Raw genomic sequence first — 23,382 nt, 5'->3', positions numbered from 1 at the left:
ACGGTTCTCACTTGGCAACAATGCAAATCTCATCCTACAACAGGGAGTATTTCTTGCCATTTAAAGAGATTCTTAAAGCCTACAAAACAAAGATAAAAGAGAGTCATTTAATTCAGCTAAAAAACTGAGTTATCAGAATAACTCTGCACTTCCGTGCACATTCCTAACACCTGACATGCCGTCAAAGCTTCCCTCCACCTTCCTGACTTTGTAGTGAATAAAGGCAGAGCCTGCCAGCACCCTGCTTTACCTGATTCACACAGGCGGGGTGAAAGAGCTCAATTCTTCTGCCTGTATCTGCAAAAAGTCTTAATGATTCATCAGCGTGATAAAATGAAGAAGCCAACGTATGTATCTGCTAAACGAACCTCAAAAGAACGTGAGGATTTTGAATACGTTTTCATAACATATCCATTAAAATTCTGTAAGTTTCCACGTGCTCACACAGACACGACCATTCATACGTAATATATGTATAGCAAATAGGGTAAAGGTTAAGAAGATGTATAAATCACAGAAATTTATCTTTTTACCTCAATAATCAAGGCTAAAATTCAGCAGAGAGTTAGCACATAAAGAATGGTCCTAACTCATGGGAGGATACAGAGTGCCAATGTCTGAGCACATGACTTATAACCATGAAAGCAGCCTTCTGGTTGTTGAGATCTCTGAGAGGACTAAGTCTGTAAGAACTTCACCGTGTCCTGGAAACACTGGCTGATTATGAAGTTGTCAAGTAACAGACCAACAGCACGTCATTTAGATACACAAAACTTAGTATCAGAATTTTCCAAGCAAGAAGACAACCTTCTGGAGAGCTACAGGTAAAAGGGAACTCAGGACTTTGCTAAGAAAAGACTGAGGGAATTAAAACGTCTGAGGATCTGGAATCAGATGTCATGTAACTCTCAAATAAACATGACTTTGAACTGTCAAACGCCTGGACACACGTTGATGTCTGCCATTACCAGAAAGTGCCACTCTCTTTAACACATTCAAGCGAAAGGACAAGGACTGGAAAAGCAGTAGTCTCCTTGCAGGGAAGCAAGGAACCTTGTCAAATCTCTGCTCAGAGCACAGTGTTCCATGGTAAGACTGCTTGTAGAAGTTGTGCAGAGACCAGTGCTGCCAATCTGAAGACGCCTTACATAGTATCCTTATCATGGTCTTTATTAATGCAGATGGGTGTTATCAATATTAGAGTTAACGTCATACGCATTAGCAAAGGAGGAAGAAAGGGCATTCAGTGTGACGCCCACAAGCAAAGCACTTGTTAGAGGACGTTTTAAAAGCAAGAGTTGTCTCACCTACACAGGTTGGCAGGGGTTGATCCCAAGCTCGCCGCTCCCCGGTCAGGCAGACCAGCACCCTGCTGCCTCGCAGGCTATAGCCAGGGTCACAGCTAAAGGATACAGAGCTGCCAGCAAAGTGTCCCTCATCGCGGACCTTGTAGCCAAACTGCGGGATGCCAGGGTCCTCACATTTAATGAGTTCAAAACCTGGAGCGGGAGAAACAGCATCTGTTTTCATCAGATATTTAACAGCCAGGAGATATTAACACAAGACCATATTAATATTTTCTTCTTAAAATCATTTGCTGGAGAGAAAAACACCATATTGAAAATTAGTATTTTTTTAATTAATATTTGAACGAGATCCCAGAAATCTGGTATCTCAGCTTCGATCCAAAGTTTCTGTGTCACCACTGCCTCGTTCACAACAGAAAAGGTTTGCCGGCATAATCATCTCCCCCCTCCAACTCCACTTTAGACTACAAGATCTTTATGGGAAGGACTGTTTCCTCTGGGCATGCAACTGTAACGCAAAAATACACCATTACACCTCAGATTCCCACTTCACAAGCACATGGGCCTAAGACTTACTAGAAAACTGCAGCTCAAAGCCTTTACTTGTGTTCTCGCTGTTGGTGATAAACTCGAGCCACATGCTGCTGGAAGTGCTGTTTATGCTGGTGCCGAGCATTTCGGAGCGGGTAAAGGAGCCCAGCAGGCGAGCAGAGCTATTGCTGCCGTCATAGACCTGGGAGGAACAAGAAACACATACTGGAAAACGTATTTTGTTTGCTACTTCAGGGACCAAATCATCCACGAGTACGAACAGGGACAGGCCCTTTGAAGCCAGTGAAATCATCCCAACTAGGAGTCTGCCTTGACGAGCCTTCACGGTGCTGCTCATCGGAGGAGCAGGATTCATACCCCGGAGGATTCGCATCCTCCTCCTTACGCCTGAGCTTATACTTGCACTCAGGGCTGCGTTTCCTGAACGAAGCTCTCTTTCCAAAGGTGCAGCACAGCTACTGGGAAAAACATTTTTCTCCCTACAGTGAGTCACAGATGTGTCTTGACCCCGCTATTATTTAACAAAACTCAAAAGGTCTTTTTTCTTTCTTTTAGATAGCATGATTCTCTATGAGGACAAAGAGCAACTTCTCACTAGTGGAGATTGACAGTAACTTTCCGCAGGAGCAGATGAGAAGTTGATGACAAACCTGTTGAGAGAACATTGTTTCTTTCACAAGTATATTCTTTGCATTAGCTGCAAATCTCTCTCTCTTTCCAGTCATTTGTGAGCTGAAAATATGTGTGTTACACCTATCTCACGGTGCAGAAGTATGGCACTTAAATAGGGACAGAGTTCTCTGGGAAGATGGCTTAGCACAGCAGCACACATCTTGTAATATTAATGCCTCCTACAAAACCATTTCTTTGTGGTTAATAGAAACTCAGTCTGGATTTGTCTCCTTCTATAGAGAGTCCTGAAACTTGTAAATATAGATTAATCTAAGACTGAGTACGGGAATGCTGAAGAGGTTGAGTCTGGAGCTCCGCATTTAAATAAACCCCTTTTTGGGACAAATCAGCCTCGATTCTTAAAACTCACAAAAATAATGCCAAGAACCTCACACTTCCTCATGTGTTAACAGTTTCCCCTGTACAACTATGCAGATAAGAACTGACGTTTAGCTACAAAGAACCCCTGGCATTCCAACAAATCTCTCAATCTCAGGGAAGACTTCACAGCAGAAGGTGCACTGATATGGCAAAGATCTCTACATTTTTAATGGCTACAGAATTTGTTTACGCATCCATCTGCAGACTGAAGCCTCAAATAATCAGCTAGGCTGAAGTGCAAAGGACACTCGCTATTGCCTTAGTGCTGCTGCCAGAGACTGCTATGAGCTGGTGACATTCAGAGGTGCTGATTCCTGAAAATTACACAGTATGTTTTTAAGCGCAGCAAACTAACGCACAGCAGTGACAAACGCAGATCAGACAGCGTCCCTGGGCTAGAAGATATTGTTTCACAGATGTGTATCATGTCTTGTGTCTTGCTCTAACGTTAGAGGGGATACACACAGACAATATTCTAGCCCAGCCGCCCTGCCTGAAGTTCAGTCTGGTCCGTGGGAATTTTGCTGCTCTCTTCAACGCGGCCGTGTCAGTCACTTAACGACACAGCGGTGACTACGTGTTACAGCAGCCCTGTGAAGGGCTTCTTGGGGGATGTCAGTTCAATTCCTAGTATGAGACTCTTCCAGAGATTACCACTGCACCGTCAGCACTGCCTCGGCAGCATTCTCCAGAGATTAGTCTCGGCTAACTCCATTAAAATTTTAGAACATCACCTCCCTTTCAGATCTCGCTCTCATTAGCAGCACCGTAGTGCTTCATTGCTAGAGACAGAAGAATTACCTTGAGGACATCTCCTGCCTCCAGTTCAAAAGTCCTGGCTTTCAGCTGGATGCCCTTTCCTGGCTGGGTCTGGATGGAGTAGATGCACTCGTGGTTGTTGTTATAGTTTATTGGATAGTTGGGGGACAGCAGAACACCTTGAGTTCCAGTTACAGATGAACCACATTCAGCTACATAAAGACACAAAACCACATTTTAATAACCACATGTATATTCTAGCCATACAACACATGCAGGTGATTCCTCCAAATGGCCACAGATGCTCACTCCTTCCTATACCCATCTGCTAACACATCCACGGACTCTATTTCCAAGTGCAGTCAGTAAACAGAACAGTACTTAATAGCACTTCTATCACTATTAAACTTCAGGTGCCTTACAAGAAAGATTAATATCCTCTCCTTGTATGGATAGGGAAGCTGAGTCACAGAAAGTCGGCGTGCTCAAATGCTATCTTGGGACCCAATTCAGAAAAACATTCCAAAATGCCTGGAAAGCCATCACCTACTCGAAACAGTGCCTGTGTTCATGTTCCTTCCCGATTAATGAACCAGAAGGAAAGTAAAAAAAAAAAATTAGATTGAAATATTTAAAGTCTTTTCCATATTTATACAAAGCTCACTCTATACCTATATATAGCATATAAAAATCATGTTATTCATTCAACAGCCAACACAGCACACCACTGATTGCTGGTACCAATGTGTTGCAAGTGCCAGAGCTCTTTGTGCAGAAAGATATGCTTAGTGAAACTTCCAAATAATTACAAATGATAAAGCTATGTCTGAATTTCAAAATCTTCCCCAAATAATTTCCTGAAAGCTGAGGGCAAAATTTGACCGTATTTGTTGTTAATGCTGCCCTCAGCTCTCCAGTTCATCATTTGACAGTATTTTAAAGGACCTCTTGTCCCTTGCTCCCCGCACTTTTTTTCTTCCCAGCTTTGCAGCTAAGAATTACATCCATTCCCATTAGAAAAAGGGAGAAAACCAGAGATGCTTTTGACTCTCCGTTTCAGAAACTAGCTCAAATTTACATATCTTTGTTTCCTCCCAAAATGCCACTCAAAGAACCACAGTGGGCTCAGGTTTTTCTGTGGCGGAGACAAAACTGACCCTTCCGGTTCAAAAGACGGGGCTGGGGACAGAGGAGACGCTGACGTGGGAATCCCTTATAGCTCTTGCTCAGGGAACGGGAAGGGCCGGGGTAGTTAATGTTACTGCAATTGTTTGTCCCTTCCCTGAGATGAGTTTACATCCTATTGCAGGTTATAAATGGCCATGATTTTAGAAGGAAGGAAATAAGGAAGGAAATAAGGGAGCCCTTTCCCTGTTGTTATTCGCTATGACCTGCAGTCCGTCCCTGTTCCATTACATTCTTCTAGTAAGACTTCTCTGCTCCTTCACCAGACCTGCTTCCTTTTCTACTCTGCGTAGTGTAAACAGCATTTGATTTTGAGCCAAATTTGAATTTAGAAGATTTGTGTGACTCAAAGCTTGGCAGAATCATCCTCCTTAGAGAAGGAAGAGGATGGCGCTTTGGAGGTTTGACCCATCTTGGATGTCAGGAGATCACAGTTGAATGCTGCTGGAAAACAGCAACAACCATCCTTCACCTCTGTATTTTATGTATTTTAATTGCAAGCTTTTACGGACACAATCTCTCGCTCATACGAACATGCCACAGTGAGTATAACAGGGCTGCTATGGGCATATCTTCACTACATGAAGTAGCGAACAGACATTCAAGTGCACCTGAGCGCGAGATGCAGCACTACTGGGGTAGCGCTGAGCTCCACCAGAGCTCACGGGACAACGTGAAAATGAGCTCTCACCTGCTGTTACCACAGGCAGGAAGCAAAAGTCCACAACGCTCACACACAGCTTGAGGCCCTACTTGCAAAATGGCATCCAAAGGATGTCCTCCTTAGAGGATGCCTGCTGCCAGCAGTTGCTGCCTTGTCTGAGCGCCTGATTTCAGGTAGGACCCTTGCAGCCTGCTTGCTACATATATACACAATCCCTCAACACATGTAAATCTGCCTTGCAACCACCACGTGTTTAGGATTTTTCGTTACTCACTGGTTAGCTCCCACATGAGCAAACCACAAGTCCTTGTTTTCTCAGCCTATTTACCCTGAAAGATTTTCAGCATTAAAACACTGGCTCCCCGTTCCTTTGAGTCCTAGTGTTTTGCATGCAGGGCTGGGGAGAGTCACTGCAACTTGCCCTGAAAACAGCTTTTCTGATTAGCTAGCTCTGCCTCCTCTCCATGAGTCCTTCGCAGCATACAAAGTTGCTGGAGCTGAGCAAAACCATCACGGTGCACGTGCAGCTTTCTGCACTGCCTCTGCCACCTCTGCTCATCCTCCAATAAAGCATGAGGGTTAAGTAAGGAAGCAGCAGCAGATACACCGAGAGGAGGTACTTTGGAGGAGACTTTCTCCTCCTCTCTTGCCGTGTATGAAAAGCAGGACATCCACTTCGGCACAGGTTACCCAGGGATGATGTTGGGGACATCACCACTTGGGATCCGGTCTGAAGTAGCAGTCGGCAGGGAGCATTCCTACCCTGGAGAGAGGGGTTGGCCAAAGGAACAAACCGCTCCCGTTCCTCTCCAGACCCATCTCTAGAACAGGAATTGAATACAAAGTGTCTGGGTTGTCTGGAAAAACCAGTTAAATCCCCTGTGATCTTAATGGACAAGTCTCCAATATCCATCTATAGCCAGGGCAAGCACGCAGATCTTGAGTGGGCAGCAGGGATGTTGTGGACAAAGCTGTCACCCTGCCAGGACAGCGCTGTGCAAATCACCACACAGAGAACTTGACCCATTATTATAAAACCAACACACTACTTCAAAGCCAGCTGCAGTAGGGAATTGGTAAATGGAAGCCAGTGTGTCCACTTAGTGATGATGTTTGAGGATCAAGCTTAAAGCTTTGTTACGCTTCTTTTTGATTTCTATTCCCCTGATTAGCGTTCTCTGCAACCTGATTATTATTCATGCCCTGAAGAGGCTGCTTGTCACAGCAGGATGATGCAACCCTGTGACCTAAGCATTAAGCAGGGCTGGGAAATGCATTCAGCATGACATGACTCAACAGACTGACAAAGCAGACTGGCTCTTGCTGGGATGCTCTCTTTGCAATGGCCCTCAAAGGTCACTAACGCAGATCAGGAAAATCTACCTAGCAGGCTTTGCCAGGGTGCAAACAGGTAAGAGATCTGGTCTGCCTGATTTGAGTGAATCCTTCATGGCTCTGGGTGAGGCAGGCAGCAGCAGAGGACTCAGTAATTTCCTACTTACTAAACTGTACAACAAAAAAATACACTACATCTTTTTTACAAAGGCCTGAAGCATCCTTCTTCCTTTCTGCTTTCTTGCTTTAGCACGCCGCTACTTTTGTTCTTTTACACTAACCGTTACGCTTGGAGGGTACCGTGAGCTGGGCGGGGGGTGCTCTGCAGACCTTGCTAGACAAGACTGACCGGAGCCCATCTGCATCAGGGACGACAGCCAGAGACTAGCTCAGTGTTGCAGATGGATTTCTCCTCTCCTCTATCCTTAGATTTATTTATTAGTATAAATAATGGCTGGAGGGGTTGCAAAAAGGACTTGCAATGGCTAGGAGGAGAGGAAGGGAAAGGTGTAGGGTGTGAGAAACCCCTGGAGGATAAGGAAAAGGTAAAAGCCAGAGGGTTTCCCAGAGACATCCATACTAACGTGGAACTTGCACTGCTTAAGATCACCCACACAGAAGCAGCTTTCACGTCTGGACTATTAAGTTTTACAACGCTTAGATTCAAAGGGAGGACGGCCTTAAAACCATGCTGTTTTACAGAAACTATCCCAAACGGGATGATAGGTCTCCCACAGCTCGCGATTCATTCGCTTGTACGATCACCGGGGCTCGACCGCAGCACTGTGGATGGGCTGCAGAGACACAGGGCTTCTGCTGGCGTGTGTGACCCAGTCTGCTACACCCTCGGTGCGCTCCAACAGCCCTTCTGCCTGTCCCTCCCGTCCCCACACAGAGGTGCAAGGGCTGAAAGCTCATTCCGGCTCCCTCTCCCCCATCCCTGCACCAACCGCCCTGCGAGCTGAAAGATGCCATCCTGGGGGATGCCACCCATCCCCGCCCACCGAAACGATCCAGCACAGCGTAACCAACCAAGCAAAATGAAAGCACATGACCACCTACCAACACACCTTGGCAGAGGCGAACTCCACACACGCCGTCTCCCCCCGAGGCAGGTGATGCGGGACGCGCCCTCCAGCCGGTAGCCAGGGAAGCAGGAAAAGGTGAGGACGTCCCCCACTCCGAACTGCAGGCCCTTTCTGATGCTGTAGGCTGGGACCTCCGGCTCGTCACAGGGCTCCAGATCATATTCTACAGGGGACAAACGGACATTTACGGAACGGCAGGGTGACACCTCGTACTCCCCAGTGAGGGTACCCCAGTCCCTGAACACGAGGGTGAGGAGGGAGCTCCGAGTTTTGATGCAGCTGCAGCGAAGCTCTGCAAAGGAAGCTTCCATGCAAGACTACGTCCTGTTGGAGCCACGAAGACCAACTTGGGTTTCACTCGCAATATGCAGCCCCAGGGTGTCGCCAGGATCTTGATTTAAACCAACTCAAAATACAACAGGTCTCATTTTCTGTCGCTGTTGTCAGACAAACAAGAAAGTGACCCCAGTGGTGACAAAACACAATGGGAATTTCTCATTTTCCTTCTGGTTTAGTCAAAGGAAGATGAATTGATCCAGATGAGATTTCTGTTGCCTCTACATTACTAATCCTAAGAATGAATGAACACAGCATCCTGCTTGGGGAACGCAAGAGAACATTTACGCTGCTGCTAAATGAAAGGTCATGTAGCATTATGGCTAATAGCCAAATGTGCGTCTTCGACCACAGAACATTTTGAAGGAAACCTGTTTTGAGGGTTATTTTTTGAAAAATAACAGACCTGGAAAGTACATAGTACGTACATATAAATCTAAAGGAAGCTAAAAATATAATTGACTCCCATTTTCATTTTCCAAGAAAGAAGTTCCCAAACCGTTAAAAATAATAGTAATAATTAGATAATTTGAGGCAATTTTTTTTTAAGGCAAAAAGCCATCTTCCCCCCATCAAAATGAAAGTTATTGGAAACTTTCTGACTAGTTTGCACGGAGTATCATACGCAAATCCCTGACTTCAGAGGCCAGAACAAAGGTATCGGAAACCAGTTCTCTCAGTGCAGCAGGTTTTATCTGCACCTATGGCAACAGCCCTGCCTGTCAGAGACAGCGAACACATCAGCCCGAGCTCCACAATAAACACGGTCACTTCTCTTCCACACCAGCAGGCTGAATCTGTGGCTGTTGCCCTCAGGACTAAAACGTATGCTGAGATACAGAAAAGAACAGCAGCGATACGATAAGCTTTTGTCCAGTAACTGACTGTTTTACAGAACAGTTTGTCGGGGCACTCAGGCAGTAAAGATTACATTTTCTGAAATGCATGCACAGGCAAACGCTTCGGCAGTCGTTTGTAGGACTTCAGGTTAAAGGACACAGTTAAACACCTTGCGTACTTCAACTGGAGATTACCCACGCAAAGCGCTTATTTACAAGTGCGATGATCTGTTCGGCACAGGCAAACGTGCCCTTATTTGAGTCTCTCTCCAACAGCAGCACGCACATGCTACTTTTCATTGACAACTTCGGAAAATCTGGAATTTCATTTGAAGAAGCCAGTATTTTGTAGAATCACAAACAGCTGAAGCCTGCATCAGAAGGTGCTCGCACACAGCCAGATCCTCACCGCACAGCAGGGGCAAGAAGGGTTGCTGCAGTGAGCAAAATCCCGCATCCCTTGATGCCCTGCTATGTGGCCCAGGAGGTCTGCTTACATCTGCTGTTACAGCAGGTCAATTAGAGGAAGCCCAGCAAGAGAAAATACTGTTTCCACTTCCCCTGCAATGCCAGTGGGCTCGTGGAAACCTGGCCTAGGCTGCAGGTGGCACGTGTTACATCTAGGACAGGCTGAAGCCAGCTGCAGAGGCTGGGTCACTGGATGAGCATCCAAGTGGAGCAATGAACCAAAGGAAAAAAGAGAGACCAGACGGACAATGGGAGCAACCAGCTCTGCCTTGCTCCTTATCCAAGAAGTCCAGATTGCTCAACGTTGCCTTCCAAAAGATCCCATCTGTCCCAGCTTCCCATGTTGGAAATGGAAATGCTGTACCTACTGCGGTGATTTTCCTCTGATAAACAGAGAAGGCAGGCATCTGGAGGAAAGAGGGCTAAGCATACCCCAAGAAAACGCAAGCTGAAACTCCATAAACAGAGCAGAAAAGATGACCGTGTGAGGAGGGAGAAGGGACCAAAGATTTACTGGGGTAATAAGAGGAGTGACCGTCAGTGACACAAATCACGTGCACTGCATCAACAGAAAATGGTTCCCAAGAGTTGCAGAAAAATGGGAAGGAAAGAGAAAGAATGAAGTCTTTGTCCACCCCTCTTCTTACCTGAGAAAGTGATGTTGAAACCCTCATAGGACATGGAGAAGTCTGAGATGAAGCGAATTTGAGCAGAGAAGTTTCCAAAGAGCCCTGCACTAAGCGGGGCAGGAAGCCGAGAGCCTGTTAGTTGCTTCAGTGGCTGAGCAAAGCTGGTATTTTCAGTGATGAGGAGGTAGTCATGGCCATTCTCCAAGTGAAAGGTATGAAAGGTGAAGAACACACCTGCAGGGGAGGAAAAACAGAGATGGCTTCAGTCAGCAGCATTCATAGGGCACCCCTTCGTCCCAGAGCCAAAGCCCCTCTCCTCTCCCTGAGACACCACCAGTATTGGTTCCCTGTTTCCCAGTAAATAGCAGCCCAACTGAGAAGAAAAAGCACACAGAAAAAATGAAATAGATGAAAAAAGTAAAACAAGGGTACAGTACAAGGCCCAGAACAGAGAACGGCAGTTAAGATCTTCGATCCCCGTGCCTTTGTAACACAGGAACAGAGACAACGCAGGCTCACTCGAGGGACGGATCAGCAGCAGAAAGGACCGAGCCTGGCAGCTTAGAGGAGTATTTTATTTGAAAAGCGTTGACCTTTAGATGGGTAGCAAGAACAGCAAAATTGTAGTTGTGAGGACTTGAAAACAACAAAAACAAGTTATGTTCTGGAAGGAATTCATACCTAGAAAAATAGGACTTAAGCCAAGTATCAAGGTCAGAGAGGCTTTTCCAGAAGATAAAGTATGCCAGCAGTGTCACTGCGGAGACTTCGTATACCTGCCTTTGCTGGGACTGCATGCTGGCTCCCGGAGGCCGGAGGACAACAGGAGCCATCACACGAGGACAAACCTGTTTCCCCAGCCATACACGGCTCGTAAGCCATTCACGTGTACCTCCCAACTGTGTGCTACCTCATGCTATGCCATGCGGCCACGCTCCCTTCCAGCAGCAGAGCGGTGCGGCCAGCAGCACCCCAGCACCTTGTTCCAGGGCCCAGCCCAGCCCTGTCCTGCTGGGAGGGGGGTGGCTGCTGTCCCTTCCCTGCTCGTGACCCACTCCCAGGACCCGCTGTCCCCTCCAAGGCACGCAGTGGGAAGCACGTGTGCAGCCGCTGCAGATTTTGGCAGGGCACGCAGAGTCAGGGTGGTTGGCCCAGGTCTTGCCGGCCGTAGCAACGTAGCCGTAGCAGATCTTAGAAGCGAAGAGAATCCTACGCTTTTATCCACATTATGCTGACAAAAATAAAAGCCATGACAGATCCAGCTACAGAAAGAACAGACAAACACAGGAAAACTATTTTGTCTCTTCTTCCAAATTCAATTTCAACAATTTGAAACATTTTGGTGAGAAGGCTGTGACCTTGCTGCATTTGTAAATGAACAGGAAAGGAGTAATGGATTACTTAAAGTATCCTTCACACCTACAGACACAAAATAGTAAGTACTTCAGGCTTTTGCAAAAGCCTCCAGCTAGGTGATTTTTCATGCTGGAATTCAAATGCAATTAGAAACACTTATTCTCTGGAAAAGAATTCCATCTTTGAAAAACAAAAAATGGCAGCAACAGCTTTCAGAGAGCAAAGCAAGGCAGGATCTTATATCAGAAACCCTGTCACATTACCGTCACACAAAGTTAGCAAGCTAAAGCGATGCCTAGCAATAAAAAAGCCTCTTTGCATTTATACAGCTTCTTTCATCCAAAGATCTTCACACACTTTCTGAGCACCAAGGGGCAGGCTCCTGAGCCCCCGCTCATGCTAAACTGGGCTTTAGACTCCTCATAGCCCCACGGAATTCGACAGGGCTATTTGCAGAGAAGCAGACTCCGCCGTGCAAACACAAGTGCTGTAATCTGCTCTTCATTAGTCACGGTTAGATCCCTACCTCCTCACACGCATCAGGAGTGCCCAGTGGCACGACCGAGTTATTTCATTTAAGCCAATGATTAACAACGCAGAGAATGCCAGCCTGGTGAGACCCAAGGGCTGTCTTGCTCTGCGTCCCATCTCTGCCAAAGCACAGCATCAGCCGATTCAAAAGCAAGCACAGGAAATCTGTAAATAAGGATCAGAGGAATAATCTCCTCCTTGCTCCCCATTCCCCATTAATTTCTGGAGATCAGGATGAGACCAACCTAGAGATTGATTCAAGCTCTGGAGCATGAGATTTAATATCCATCCCAACAGTTTTTTGTCAGCATCAAATTGTAAGTCTGAATATTCCATTCATCCCTATGTCTATCCAATTTCTTTTTGAAGGTTTACTGGTCACATGCCAGCAGTTTCCTTCCAAGAAATGAAGGACAGAGAGGCTGGTAACCAATACAAAGCCTTTCCCAGGGAAATCACTGGACTGGGAAGAAGCAGGGCTCACAGGGTCATCTCAACTGCCCTGTTCTCTCCCCATCTTTATCCCTGCCACTCATCGCAGCTCATCGCACCTTGCTAACCTTCAGTGTCCCAGGCAGAAGTATTTGTGCGACTCACTGCCTAGTGACAACTGAAAGGGGTCTCGACTTTGACAATTCCTTCCTTACATCCAGGTAAACGTCACATGGAGCCTGGCAGAAAATTTTTAGTTCCACTGTTCCCCCCGCAGAAGTCCACGAAGGTAGGAAACGTCTAACAGTTTCCAAATGTTTATTACTCTTACCAGCAGTACAGTCAATTGAAAATAGGTATGACCTGTTTTGACCTGAAAACTTGGCGAGATGCAGTGAATATAAAAAGTCTTAAGTTTTCGCTGTTTAGCAACTGAGAGCAAATTTATACCCTCGCCTTTACAAAACCCAATCTAAGGAACAGAAATAATGTCACTCCATCGAAATCAACACAGCACCAGAGAAACAAAAGCGTAATACAGTCCCCAGAACGGGGAGGACAGCCCCTGACTCCGGGCCTTTTAAGATAACAACTCCAATCACAGGGCACGAGGCCTCTCCAGTAGCAGAGCCAGTTAAGGGCTGTGTCACTGTAGCCATAAGGGCTAATTACAAACTCATTTTAAAGGATTTGTGGCTCTGATTAAACCTTTGCTCTGGTCTGAAATTTACTGTGGCACAAAATGTCTCTGCAAATGCAGGGGTTTTTTTCCATTCTCTGTAAAAGAAACAACAAAACAAATTATAGGGAAAAGAAATCATTTTGAAGTTCTCAGATTAAAAATAATAGTCTCTCTTTAAGCATTTAAATACCTTTAAAATTAAGCTGCTTTTAAACTCAAATTGTACAGCTCATGAGTCCATAAAGTAAATCAGCGTCTGCAGTCACATAAAAATAACTATTATAACAACCAACTTGTTTCAATTAGGGGACTCGTGTGTGCTGGCCACGTGCGAGATGTTCATAAAAATCTGGGAGTGAATAACTTGAGACCAGCTTTTATGATGCAGATCATCCCTGCTCGGTCACTGGCTTGGCAGGGAATAGTCCGGTGGAGCGGGAGGCACAAGCCTCCGGGAACTGAAAGACTATTTTATGGGAACTGAAAGACTTCCCAGGCCCGGGACAGCGGCAGGGCTGCAAGCCCACGCAGTAAGGCGTTAGTAGAAGTGGGTGTGGGAAACGGAAAACTAGAACAAGAAAAATCAGGTACAATGGCAAACACTTAAGTCATGTAAATATATTCCCTGCTCGCAGCAGAACTGTTAAAGCTTCTGGGTTCAGCAAGCACCAAATTTACCCTGTGATCACTGATGCACCCAGTGGTCTCCAAGAAGAGGGAACTGAAAGGCAAGGACAAAGCGCAGAGAGAAGACTTCACACTGCAAGCGCGCTGCCGGTGAAGTTAGCCGAGAATGGGGTTCAGTTACGCCTTTTTTTAAAGCCTGTTCTGTTCTCCAAGGACTAAATTAATTCCATTTCAGCGGCTCCTGCTCTGACTCAGGATCGCACTGTTCCACTGCTCTTCACTGAAGAATGAGAAGAAACGTTGCAGGAATGCTGAAAAGAGCTGGGAGAAGCTTGTTGCAATGCATTACACAGCAGTTTAACACAGCGACAGCTGGGAAAGTAGATCCCTAAGAAAGATAGAATTCTGTTGCAGCAGAAAGGATGCGTGTGTACGTAGGTGTATGTATGTGTACGCACACTCCCACCAACACAGCCCAGCATCTAAACACACCTCAACATCTTCCACAAAACATTAGAGAAAAGGACATCTTTCTGTGTTCGTCTCCTCCTTTCATTGCACTGGTAAATAAACGACTCGCCTGAACTACAGGGACGAGGAAGGAGAGGTTTTCCTGACATGCAACTTGGCTATATGCCAGCTTATTATAACTGCACAACGTCCTCTATCTATCCTCTCCTCTCGCCCTAACCTCTAACTGGATTTGGAGATTTCCTGCATCCAAGCAGCTGCCTGGGTGAAGCTTTCCTAGCCCACAAAGCTCCACAAGAAGGGTGATTCCGCCTGGGCAAAGCCCTGCCGCCGGCAGCCGCAGCCCACTGCCCTGCACGCGGAAGGGCACCCGCGCAAAGACCGGGATCCCACCGAATGCTGCAGTTTATTTCTAATGAGCTCCTGGAGAACAACCTTGAAGGAAGGATACCAGCAGTGGGTAAGGAGAGGGATGAAAATACCAAACAGAACACGGTATGAACACGCTCCTTTCATTGGTATAGAGGAGTCTCTTACTTTAAACACTCAATTTCTTTTCTCAGAATCTTATCCCCACTTTTCCAGCACAACCTGATAGGTAAGAAGAGCTGAAACTCTTGTCAAAGGCCTGGAGACCTATAAATTTTCACTACAACTAGCTAGATGTACAAAGCAGCTCACGGTCTGATTTTCTAATATTCATTACCTGCAGCTAAGGCTAGAATTTCTGAAGAAGCTCATAGGCTTCAGACCACTAAAGCTAGGACCAGCTTTCCAGAGAGCTCAATATCCAGCTTCCCCTAGTGTGCCACACATGGTCCGGTTCAAGACGGTCAGATCCAGGGCTGGATTCTTTGGATGATCCTGAACTGCATCACACTGAACTGCTGTAGGTGATGTGCTGCTTCCTGTACTACTGAATTGGCCACAGCAGGATCTTTTACAGGACAGGGGACAAAAAGCCCCTAGACTTGTGTAGGCATACCTCCAGTATTTGAAAATGCACCGTGTTTTTCGAGCCTTGCTTAGCTTGGTCAGAAGACTTTCTTCTGATGTTGGCATAAAAGCACACAGGCCACCAGAGCTGCGCTTGCTCATATAAAAGAGCGTCAGTTTGCTGTGTTGTGCTTAGCTTAGCTACAGGATAATGCAGCGACTCATCGGAGAGCTGAATCCAAGGCAGAGTGGATTAATGAAGAGTGGATTGCTGCTACTCAACAGAATACTTTTCACAGCATGTGATGGTTCCCTTAATGCACTGTGCTGTTCATTGACAAGTTTATTTGCTGTAATACAAATGGTTTTTGCAAAATTGGCTCATGATAGCTCCCGTCGTGCTGATATCCGGTACGATGAGACGGTTATATAAGAGTGCATAAAGTTACATAAAGGGTTTATACCCTTTTGTGCTTACGCCAGGCAGATACTGACCGGATCAGGAGAAATTACCTCCTGCCCTTGTACGTAAAACTTGCTATCTAATCGTTGGCGATACATTTTGTTGAAATTTTCCTCCAAGACAAAAGATTAGCCCGTGCTTCACAGGAGATTGGATTAAATAGATCTGTGCTTTGCCTCTATGCTGGCAATACTCCTAGCTAGTGGGGAAATGAGAGCTGCAGAACTAGGACAGAGCTGGGAACCGAGAGCCTGAGTTCTGCCCCATGTCTGGAAATGATTTACTACAAGCTTCCACTTCGCCATCTGTAAAATGTTATATAGATAGTGATCCAGCACTGCAAAAGAAAAAAAAAAAAAGCTGAAAGTACTATTGAGTACCAAACACTACTGCAGCGGTGTCAGTGGCAGCTCGCCCTTCCTCCGCGTGACGTTACTAGCAATACCAGCTAACTTCCCAGACGATACTGCCACAAAGGTCTGAAACCAAAGATAATGCCTGGCACATGCTCTCAGATCTGGGGGTTTGATATGGGACCATCTTTCCCTCTTAATCCTCTCTACCTTAAAGGGATTAAGAGATGTGACACCAAAAACCTCTGCACCTTGAGTGCACCAAAAACCTCTGCACAATGTTTGAGTGGTAGCAAGAATGGCAACCGGCTGAGCACACGGGTACCCATCATCACTGCCTCGGAGACAAACTCTTGGCTTACAGAGGGAGCACTTGCCTCCCCCACTGACCACCATCCTCCAGTCCATCTCTAGAACAACTCTAAACTGAAGGTTTCTCACCTTTTCCATGTGATGTTTCTATTGTCCACGTGCAGTTCAAGTTATTGGGATAAAAATCAGGGAAGCCTGGGGATAAGATGGTACCACTGGAACCACGAATGTAACCTCCACATAGAGCTGCAAAAAAAAGGAAGAATTGAAGAATTCAAAACCCATCATCAGCTGGAAGAATATCAGTTCTTCTGAACGTCAAAACAAAGCCCGACCCATCAAAATCAAACAAAATACTCAAATCAAGTGTCATTGTGAACTTCACAATTGCTGCTTTGCTTTTGCAGTAGATCTGCAATGGTTTGCCATCTCCTGCAGATGTTATTTCCGCACCCCTTACCCTCACAGCTGGGCAGTGGCCGGCTCCACTGGAAGTTCGGCTCACACTCCAGGGCTTCGTTGTCACTCAGGGTGTAGCCCGAATCGCAGCTGAACGTCACCAGTGCTCCCACGTAGAAATCGTTCCCGTGGCGCTGGCCATTTACCGGGATCCCCGGATCCAAGCAGTGGTCTGACTGGAGCTTCACAGCTGTGGCAAACAAACCCACTCGTGTCAGACCACTCAGTGGCTGCAGAGCCTGCTGCAAGGGCAGTGATTAGCCTGGGGGAAAGTTCAACTCCTCCTGTGAGCTCAAAGTCCTACTGATTATCCCCAAAGTAAGAGGATGAAACGGACAGAGGAACTCAACTCTGCCTCCTAAAATCAGTAATATTCTGTAGATGGTAAAATAAAAAACTTTAAACAACCAAGACGGTCAAAAAGCAGAAGCTGCTACTTCACTTGCAGTAGCTTCACGTTCTCCAATCACTGTAACAGTGCTAACGGCCTGGCAAAGGGGAGAAGCGAGTCCAATGGGCCTCTGATTGAGTCCATTGTGCTGCTGGAGAGCGCGTAATTACCTGAATAACTTGCACTTACTTTCATATCGGATCTGAAAGCCTATGTCAGAGTGGCTTTTGTCAGTGGTGAAGAGGAGGTAGAGGTAGTTGCTGGTGCTGATGAGGAACTGGGGCACCTGAGTCCCATCATAGACCCCTATCAACGGGGAAGAATAGGACCGGCCATCTCGCACTTCCAGGGTGTCATAATTCACCTCTGTCTTAAATCTGAAAGGGACACAAGAATATGTCTGTGAAAAACCAGCGTGGCTAATTTTTCTTCATTGCAGTCCTGAATGTACTCTAACGACCAGAAGGCAGCACAGCCCACAGGGCAATACGTGGGTCCGTCTCTACTGCCTGACCTTCGGCTGGCCGAGCACCTTACTGAGAACACCTCGCTCCCCTCCTACGCATTTGGGTTTCTTTCTGATCCTTCACCTGCTTCATCTGCTGACGCTGAACAGTCTTTGCAGCAACAAGCATCTTAGGCTACACGAACAATCACTTCTCAGACATACAGACCCAGGTTCAAGAAAGCATAGCCCTCCTCAAGCAGGGAAATCCAGGGCAAGTCAAGAGACTCGGCACACCTGCATCGGGGCAAGATCCTCCCTGCTGCTTCTCCCCGGCACGCTGAGCACGTGGGAGCTCAGCCTCTGAAAACGTGTCCTACGCGTGTCTAAAATAGCACTGCAAATTAGCAGGAGTTAGTCAAAACAAGAGGGGGGAAAAAAAAAATCACCATTTTCCACCTTTTCTTCTTGAATGTTAGGTGAATTTTAATGTCTTGTCAGGAGTTAATTAAAAAAAAATAGAGGGGGGGAAAAAAAAGAGAGAGAGAAAGAGAGAACCTCACTGCCAAACACAGCACTGAGCATTCGTTCCCTTTTCCTCCGGGGGTGGCTACAACTCAGCGCTGCTGGAACCACCGAAAACAACCGCGAGGAGGAAACTTTTGAGAAGGCCAGGGTGAGCACCTGTCAAACGTGATCTTGATGGGGTAGCCCGGCTGGGCCTCTATGACCCACGCGCAGCTCAGGGAATCCTTGTAGAAGCCAGGCCAGCCGGGGGACAGGATGGTTCCGCTGGGCGACGTCAAGTGGCCCCCGCACGGTGCTGGGGACAAGGAAAATGACACAATTCAGGTGAAGAGCATCACGGAAGCCGTGGCGTGATCGGACGTACCCCTTCCTGCCAGGCGGTGTTGTCCTGCCATGCAATAGCTTTCATGCATTATTGTTTCTCGCGTTAAAAATAATCAGAACCAGACGAAATAACAATACTAGCTGGTAAGAAATTGCATTTTCAGCTTAAACTGAAGATGTAGAAGCCTGCTGCTGTATCTGTGGGAGTCAGCCGCCTGACCTTGTGCAGCGGCTCTAAGGGGACAGGGTATAATAATAATTATTAGATATCAAACCAGAGAAAACTGCAAGGTCAGTTTGCATTTCAGTAGCTGCAGGTGCCAGAAAATCTTTCATATCTGTGGTAATTGAGTCATGTCTTTTCTACCACAAGGGACAGCACAAGACTATGGCATTTATTCCACATTGTGGTCCCTTGTGCCATCAGCAGAAGCTGAAGGCATATTATCTTTTCCGGAAAAAGGACACTGGATCTGATGGACCAGAGGTACAAAATCCTGTAGCCCTAAACAACTGCAATATATTGTCCTCTAAAAAAAAAAAAAATCACATGGAATGAAAAAGTATGTCTCTTCCTGTGAGTTTGCGTTCCCCCTGCTCAGCACTTTGCAGGATTCATCACCAGGGGTTTCTTCGTGTCCCGCTGAGTTAAGCCACTGGTGCTGGTCACGCACGTCTCGCGTGGCAGTGCGACCACGTCACCCTCACAGCCTTGGGGAGCTCCCACGGGGCAGACCAAGGCTGCTGTCCCACGATGCTCGCTGCCGGTTGAGTCCTTGTGGACCAAGGGGACCCTGCTCCTCCAGAGCAGCTGCTGAAGCACCAACCCAAGGCCAACCATGGTGCGAGCTTTGCGCAAGGGCTACAAAATGTCACACTTGATGTGACCTTAAATGCCCATCTAAGTCTGGGCCTAAAACCTTCACTGCTGATCTGAAGGACACCAGATGAAAGTCAATTGATCTCAACTGGATCCTAATTAATTATTTTTGAACAAGAGGCTCCTTTCTGCCCCAAAGCTACATAATTTCAGGACTTCTATCCATCTTTCAACTCTTTTTTTAGGTCTTTTTCTTTCCCATTAATTTTTTACTTTTAGTCATCAGTAAATCAAAGCTTTTTGTTATTGTTATTAGAAAAACACCAGTTGTAACAGGAACTGAGATAATAAAAATAATCCCCATCACTCATTTCACAAAAAATTAGAAAACAAACTGAGTTCAGTGCTCGGTGATTGTTGGACTGGCACTTCCTCCTAAGCAAACTCTTCTGTGCAGACAACGCCTTCCAGAGCTGTGTAAAATCACAGCCGTAACCGAGAAGCTGAGGGTCAGAACTGAAGTCCAATGGTCCTTCAGCTCTCAACAACAAATGCCTCTGCCTATATGATGGCAAAAGGCCTCCCACAAGGTCAGCACCCTATACCTTCACTGGGGATTATCTGACTGGGACCCTGACAGACAGAGCTATTATCCTTTTTCCTGAAAGGCTGCGTACACCAGAGGATCGTTCTCCCTCCAGGGTGCACGTACAGACTAGTAGGAAAGATGATAAAATTCACCTTCGCATCTGAGTACTGCATTGTTCCAGACCACATTTCCTTCCTTCAAGATGCAGGTGATGGTTTCTGAGCCATGGGTCCTAATGAAGCCCTCATCGCAGAGGAAGGACACGGAGCTGCCAAGCTGGAGGCTGTCACCAAATCGCTTTCCGTTCACAGGCACGCCAGGGTCAGGGCATTCGTTATGCCTAAACGCTAAGAGGGAAAGATAAGAGAATAGTGAGTAACTTGTCTTCCTCCACCTCTGTCCAATTCAAAAATAAGTATGTTGGACCACAAACTTAGAAATTAAACCATAGTTTCATGTCTTTCCTATGGAGACAAGGGCACTTGAGCTTGCCCCTGGACAGCAGACCTTCCTTACAGGGAAGACCAAACAGCATGGACTTGAACTTGGCCCACTATCATCCCAGCAAAGCTACGGTGTTCTGCACAGATGAGTCAGCCTGTGGCAGAAATCATGTCACCACCTCTTCCCTACACTGCTAAGAGAGCCAAGTGTGTGTTCCCACAGTTCAACTTTTCATCTAGTCAAAGTGGCTTAAATTTTTCTGTTCCCTGTCTCCACTGCAAGTATTCATTTGCAACCTGAGGGAGGAAGGATGAGATTAAAACCATCTGCATCCAAGAGGTTCTGAGATACAGGGCTAGAAAAGAGCCTGCAGAACCAAATTATCTTCTTAGCAATCTTTCAGATATAAAAATGCACAAATACTCAAAATAGAGAAAGATTTTTAAAAACTCTGAAAGTACTCCAGTGCAGGCATCTGCACAGAGGGGACGTACGTTACCCGTTAATGAGAAACAACAAAAGCTTTAAGGCCCCGTAGTTAAAAGTAAGGGTCCTCTCAGTATGCTCTGTGATTGACTGCCAGAGAGTCCCCGACCTTGCTTGTCATCATTACCAGGACAAAATGAAAGACACACAGCAATTACCCTTCTAGGTGTTGCAAAGTTGCACGTGGAATTGCACAGACACATAGCTCTGCTTAAAGGCCTGCCCTTTTCCAGCAGTTAAAAACTAGGCCAACCAACCAATCAGAAAGTAAATCTATAGCCTTAATTCCCCATTAAGTGCATTAGTATGTACTATAGCTTCATATGCTGGGAGGTGGTGTTCAGAGATGGGCAACATATGAAAGATTAAAGCCTCCAGATTAATTACACACACATGCTTTTAGTATCTGTAATGCACTTGTCCAAATTCAGATGAGTTCTGGATTTCCTACAGAGCTTCGTTACTCTTATAATATCTTGTTCTATACACCGCTAAAGGGGAAAACACAGCCTGAACCTGTTCCTTGTGTCTTGTATCTGTCCCTTGCAGCAACACGTTGTCTCCCCTCTCATACCCAAACGGAAGGAAAGGACAGTAAGGTGTCTGAGGAAGACTCAGGAGCTCCCTTTCGGTAGTTCAAGCAGTCAGGGTAGATTAACTCATGCAGACTTGAGTCATTTAGAACAATAAAAAATGTGGGTTAAAAATGTCTTCATACAGAGGACAGCCACAGCTCCCAACACGGGTATGTCATACGCTGGAGGGGCACACTGGAGGACAGCACTAGCGTTTCGGGATGAGGTGTCTCCCTGCTTGCAGGATCTAGGACTCAGTCCCGGGTGTGTGATACTACCGTACACAAGCTACTTCATCTGGTGAGCCTTCAGCCTGCTGTAGTGTGGCAAATGATTTCTTAAGACCTCTGGGTTTTTTTTTTTTTTTAAATAGAGGATTTGCAATCATAGCCAGAAAGGCTATTAATTTAGCTGTGCCGCTAAAGGCTATTATAACAAACTCATTTATCAGTTCTGCTGAATAGGTTTAATAACGCTCTTTAGAAAATTATAGGACAATACGAGGATAAAATTACCATAGCGTTCATTTGAGATTTGAAGACTGGACTTACGTGAAGCCCAATATATCTGTGGAAGTTTCAATGCTTTACGTTATAAGACATTGCTACATGTTTTCCTTTATCTTCTAAGTCTTGCATGCTTTTAGGCGTCAGCAAACAATGACAGTATCAACTGATGAACACAACCATCCGAGATCTAGTAAGCCCTCCCGATCTGCCCCAAGCTGTCCACAAAGCGTTGTCTCACCTCAGCGAGCAGAATGGAGGCACAGAGGGAGAGCAGAAAGCCCACCTCACACAGCAAGCTGTGGGCTGATGGGAGAACAGGAACCCTGGCTGCTCCATGGACAGATAATCCAGGGCCAAACTATTTCTCTGACCACTGGACAACACTTAAACTTCACAGCCAGAAAGAACTTGTGCAATCAGCCCTAAGCTTGAAACCAATCCTCAATTACCCAACTGCAAATCTGAAGTAATCCCCAATTTTCAGACTTACTCTGGATTTGCAATAGTTTTAGCGAGATCAAACTCTTGCCCATTAGTCCCCAACGAGAGTTGAGAGCTTGACATGAAAACCAGAAGGAAGGATCGGGCACTTACTGGTGAAGGTTATGTTGAAGCCCCGCTTCTCCATGGAGTGGTCGGTCTGGAACTCCAGCCTGGCTACGTGACCGCTGCTGGTCAGAGAGGAGGGGATCTGGTTTCCTGAGAAGGTCCCCAGCACCGGAGATTCAGCAGTCCCACCATCCTTCACGGCTAGGAAATCAAACTGAGGCTCCACATCAAAATCATTGAAAGCCAAGTGAATTCGGCTCTCGGGTTTAGCTATAATTAACCAAACACAGTGCAAGCTGCTTCCATATTCTTCGGGGTAATTTGGTGACAGCACAATCCCAGATGGGGTGGTGAAGTTGAAAAAGCAGGAAACTGCAATAAGAAATCACCATCAATCATGCAGCACGGTGCTCCTACAAGCTGCTCTGTCGCGTTCCCCCCTCCCCCTTTATCCCTTGAGCTGGGTGACTCCTGCGAATTCCCAATTGCTTTGCTTCTCAGAGATGATTAAAGAAAGGAAGGGCTCAGTGCTCCATTCACTGCTAGATGTCAGTGATTTATTTGCATGGGGAAGAAGTGACTTCAAAGTAGTCTCCAAATCCTGGTGCTGGTTGATTTTCAATTTTCCAGCCTAGCACAGTGCTGCCCCTTTTTTCAATAGTGTGCTTCCTTACATTTATGTAGGCTTTGTGCCATGCACAGTGGAGCACGGGTTTCTTTTACTGCAGGAAGAAAATGTCACTCAGCCAGGCAGGGATTTGGTATTTTGCAGGTGAATTCTCCTGCACATCCCCGAGAGGAAACCTACACTGAAATCAAACGCGTGACTACAGCTAGCGCAAAATGAAGTTAACGTTAAATGAGTTAGACCTCATAGCAAGGTCT

At 46.2% G+C, this 23,382-nt stretch overlaps 1 protein-coding gene across 1 annotated transcript in view; it reads right to left on the bottom strand.

Annotated features, from left to right (window-relative positions):
• The window catches only part of CSMD2 (CUB and Sushi multiple domains 2), a 315,212-nt gene that overhangs the window by 98,950 nt on the left and 192,880 nt on the right, over positions 1-23,382 (bottom strand). Inside the window, 11 exon segments of the mRNA XM_075522188.1 lie at positions 1,308-1,499; positions 1,884-2,040; positions 3,714-3,883; positions 7,918-8,106; positions 10,234-10,449; positions 16,508-16,624; positions 16,839-17,027; positions 17,418-17,605; positions 18,358-18,496; positions 20,087-20,281; positions 22,543-22,869. Of these exon segments, the coding sequence (XP_075378303.1) occupies positions 1,308-1,499; positions 1,884-2,040; positions 3,714-3,883; positions 7,918-8,106; positions 10,234-10,449; positions 16,508-16,624; positions 16,839-17,027; positions 17,418-17,605; positions 18,358-18,496; positions 20,087-20,281; positions 22,543-22,869 (2,079 nt within the window).

The sequence above is a fragment of the Mycteria americana genome, chromosome 21, assembly GCF_035582795.1.
Source record: "Mycteria americana isolate JAX WOST 10 ecotype Jacksonville Zoo and Gardens chromosome 21, USCA_MyAme_1.0, whole genome shotgun sequence".
NCBI lineage: Eukaryota > Metazoa > Chordata > Aves > Ciconiiformes > Ciconiidae > Mycteria > Mycteria americana.
The sequence above is the reverse complement of the archived record's forward strand: the minus strand, read 5'-3'. Positions and strand labels throughout refer to the sequence as shown.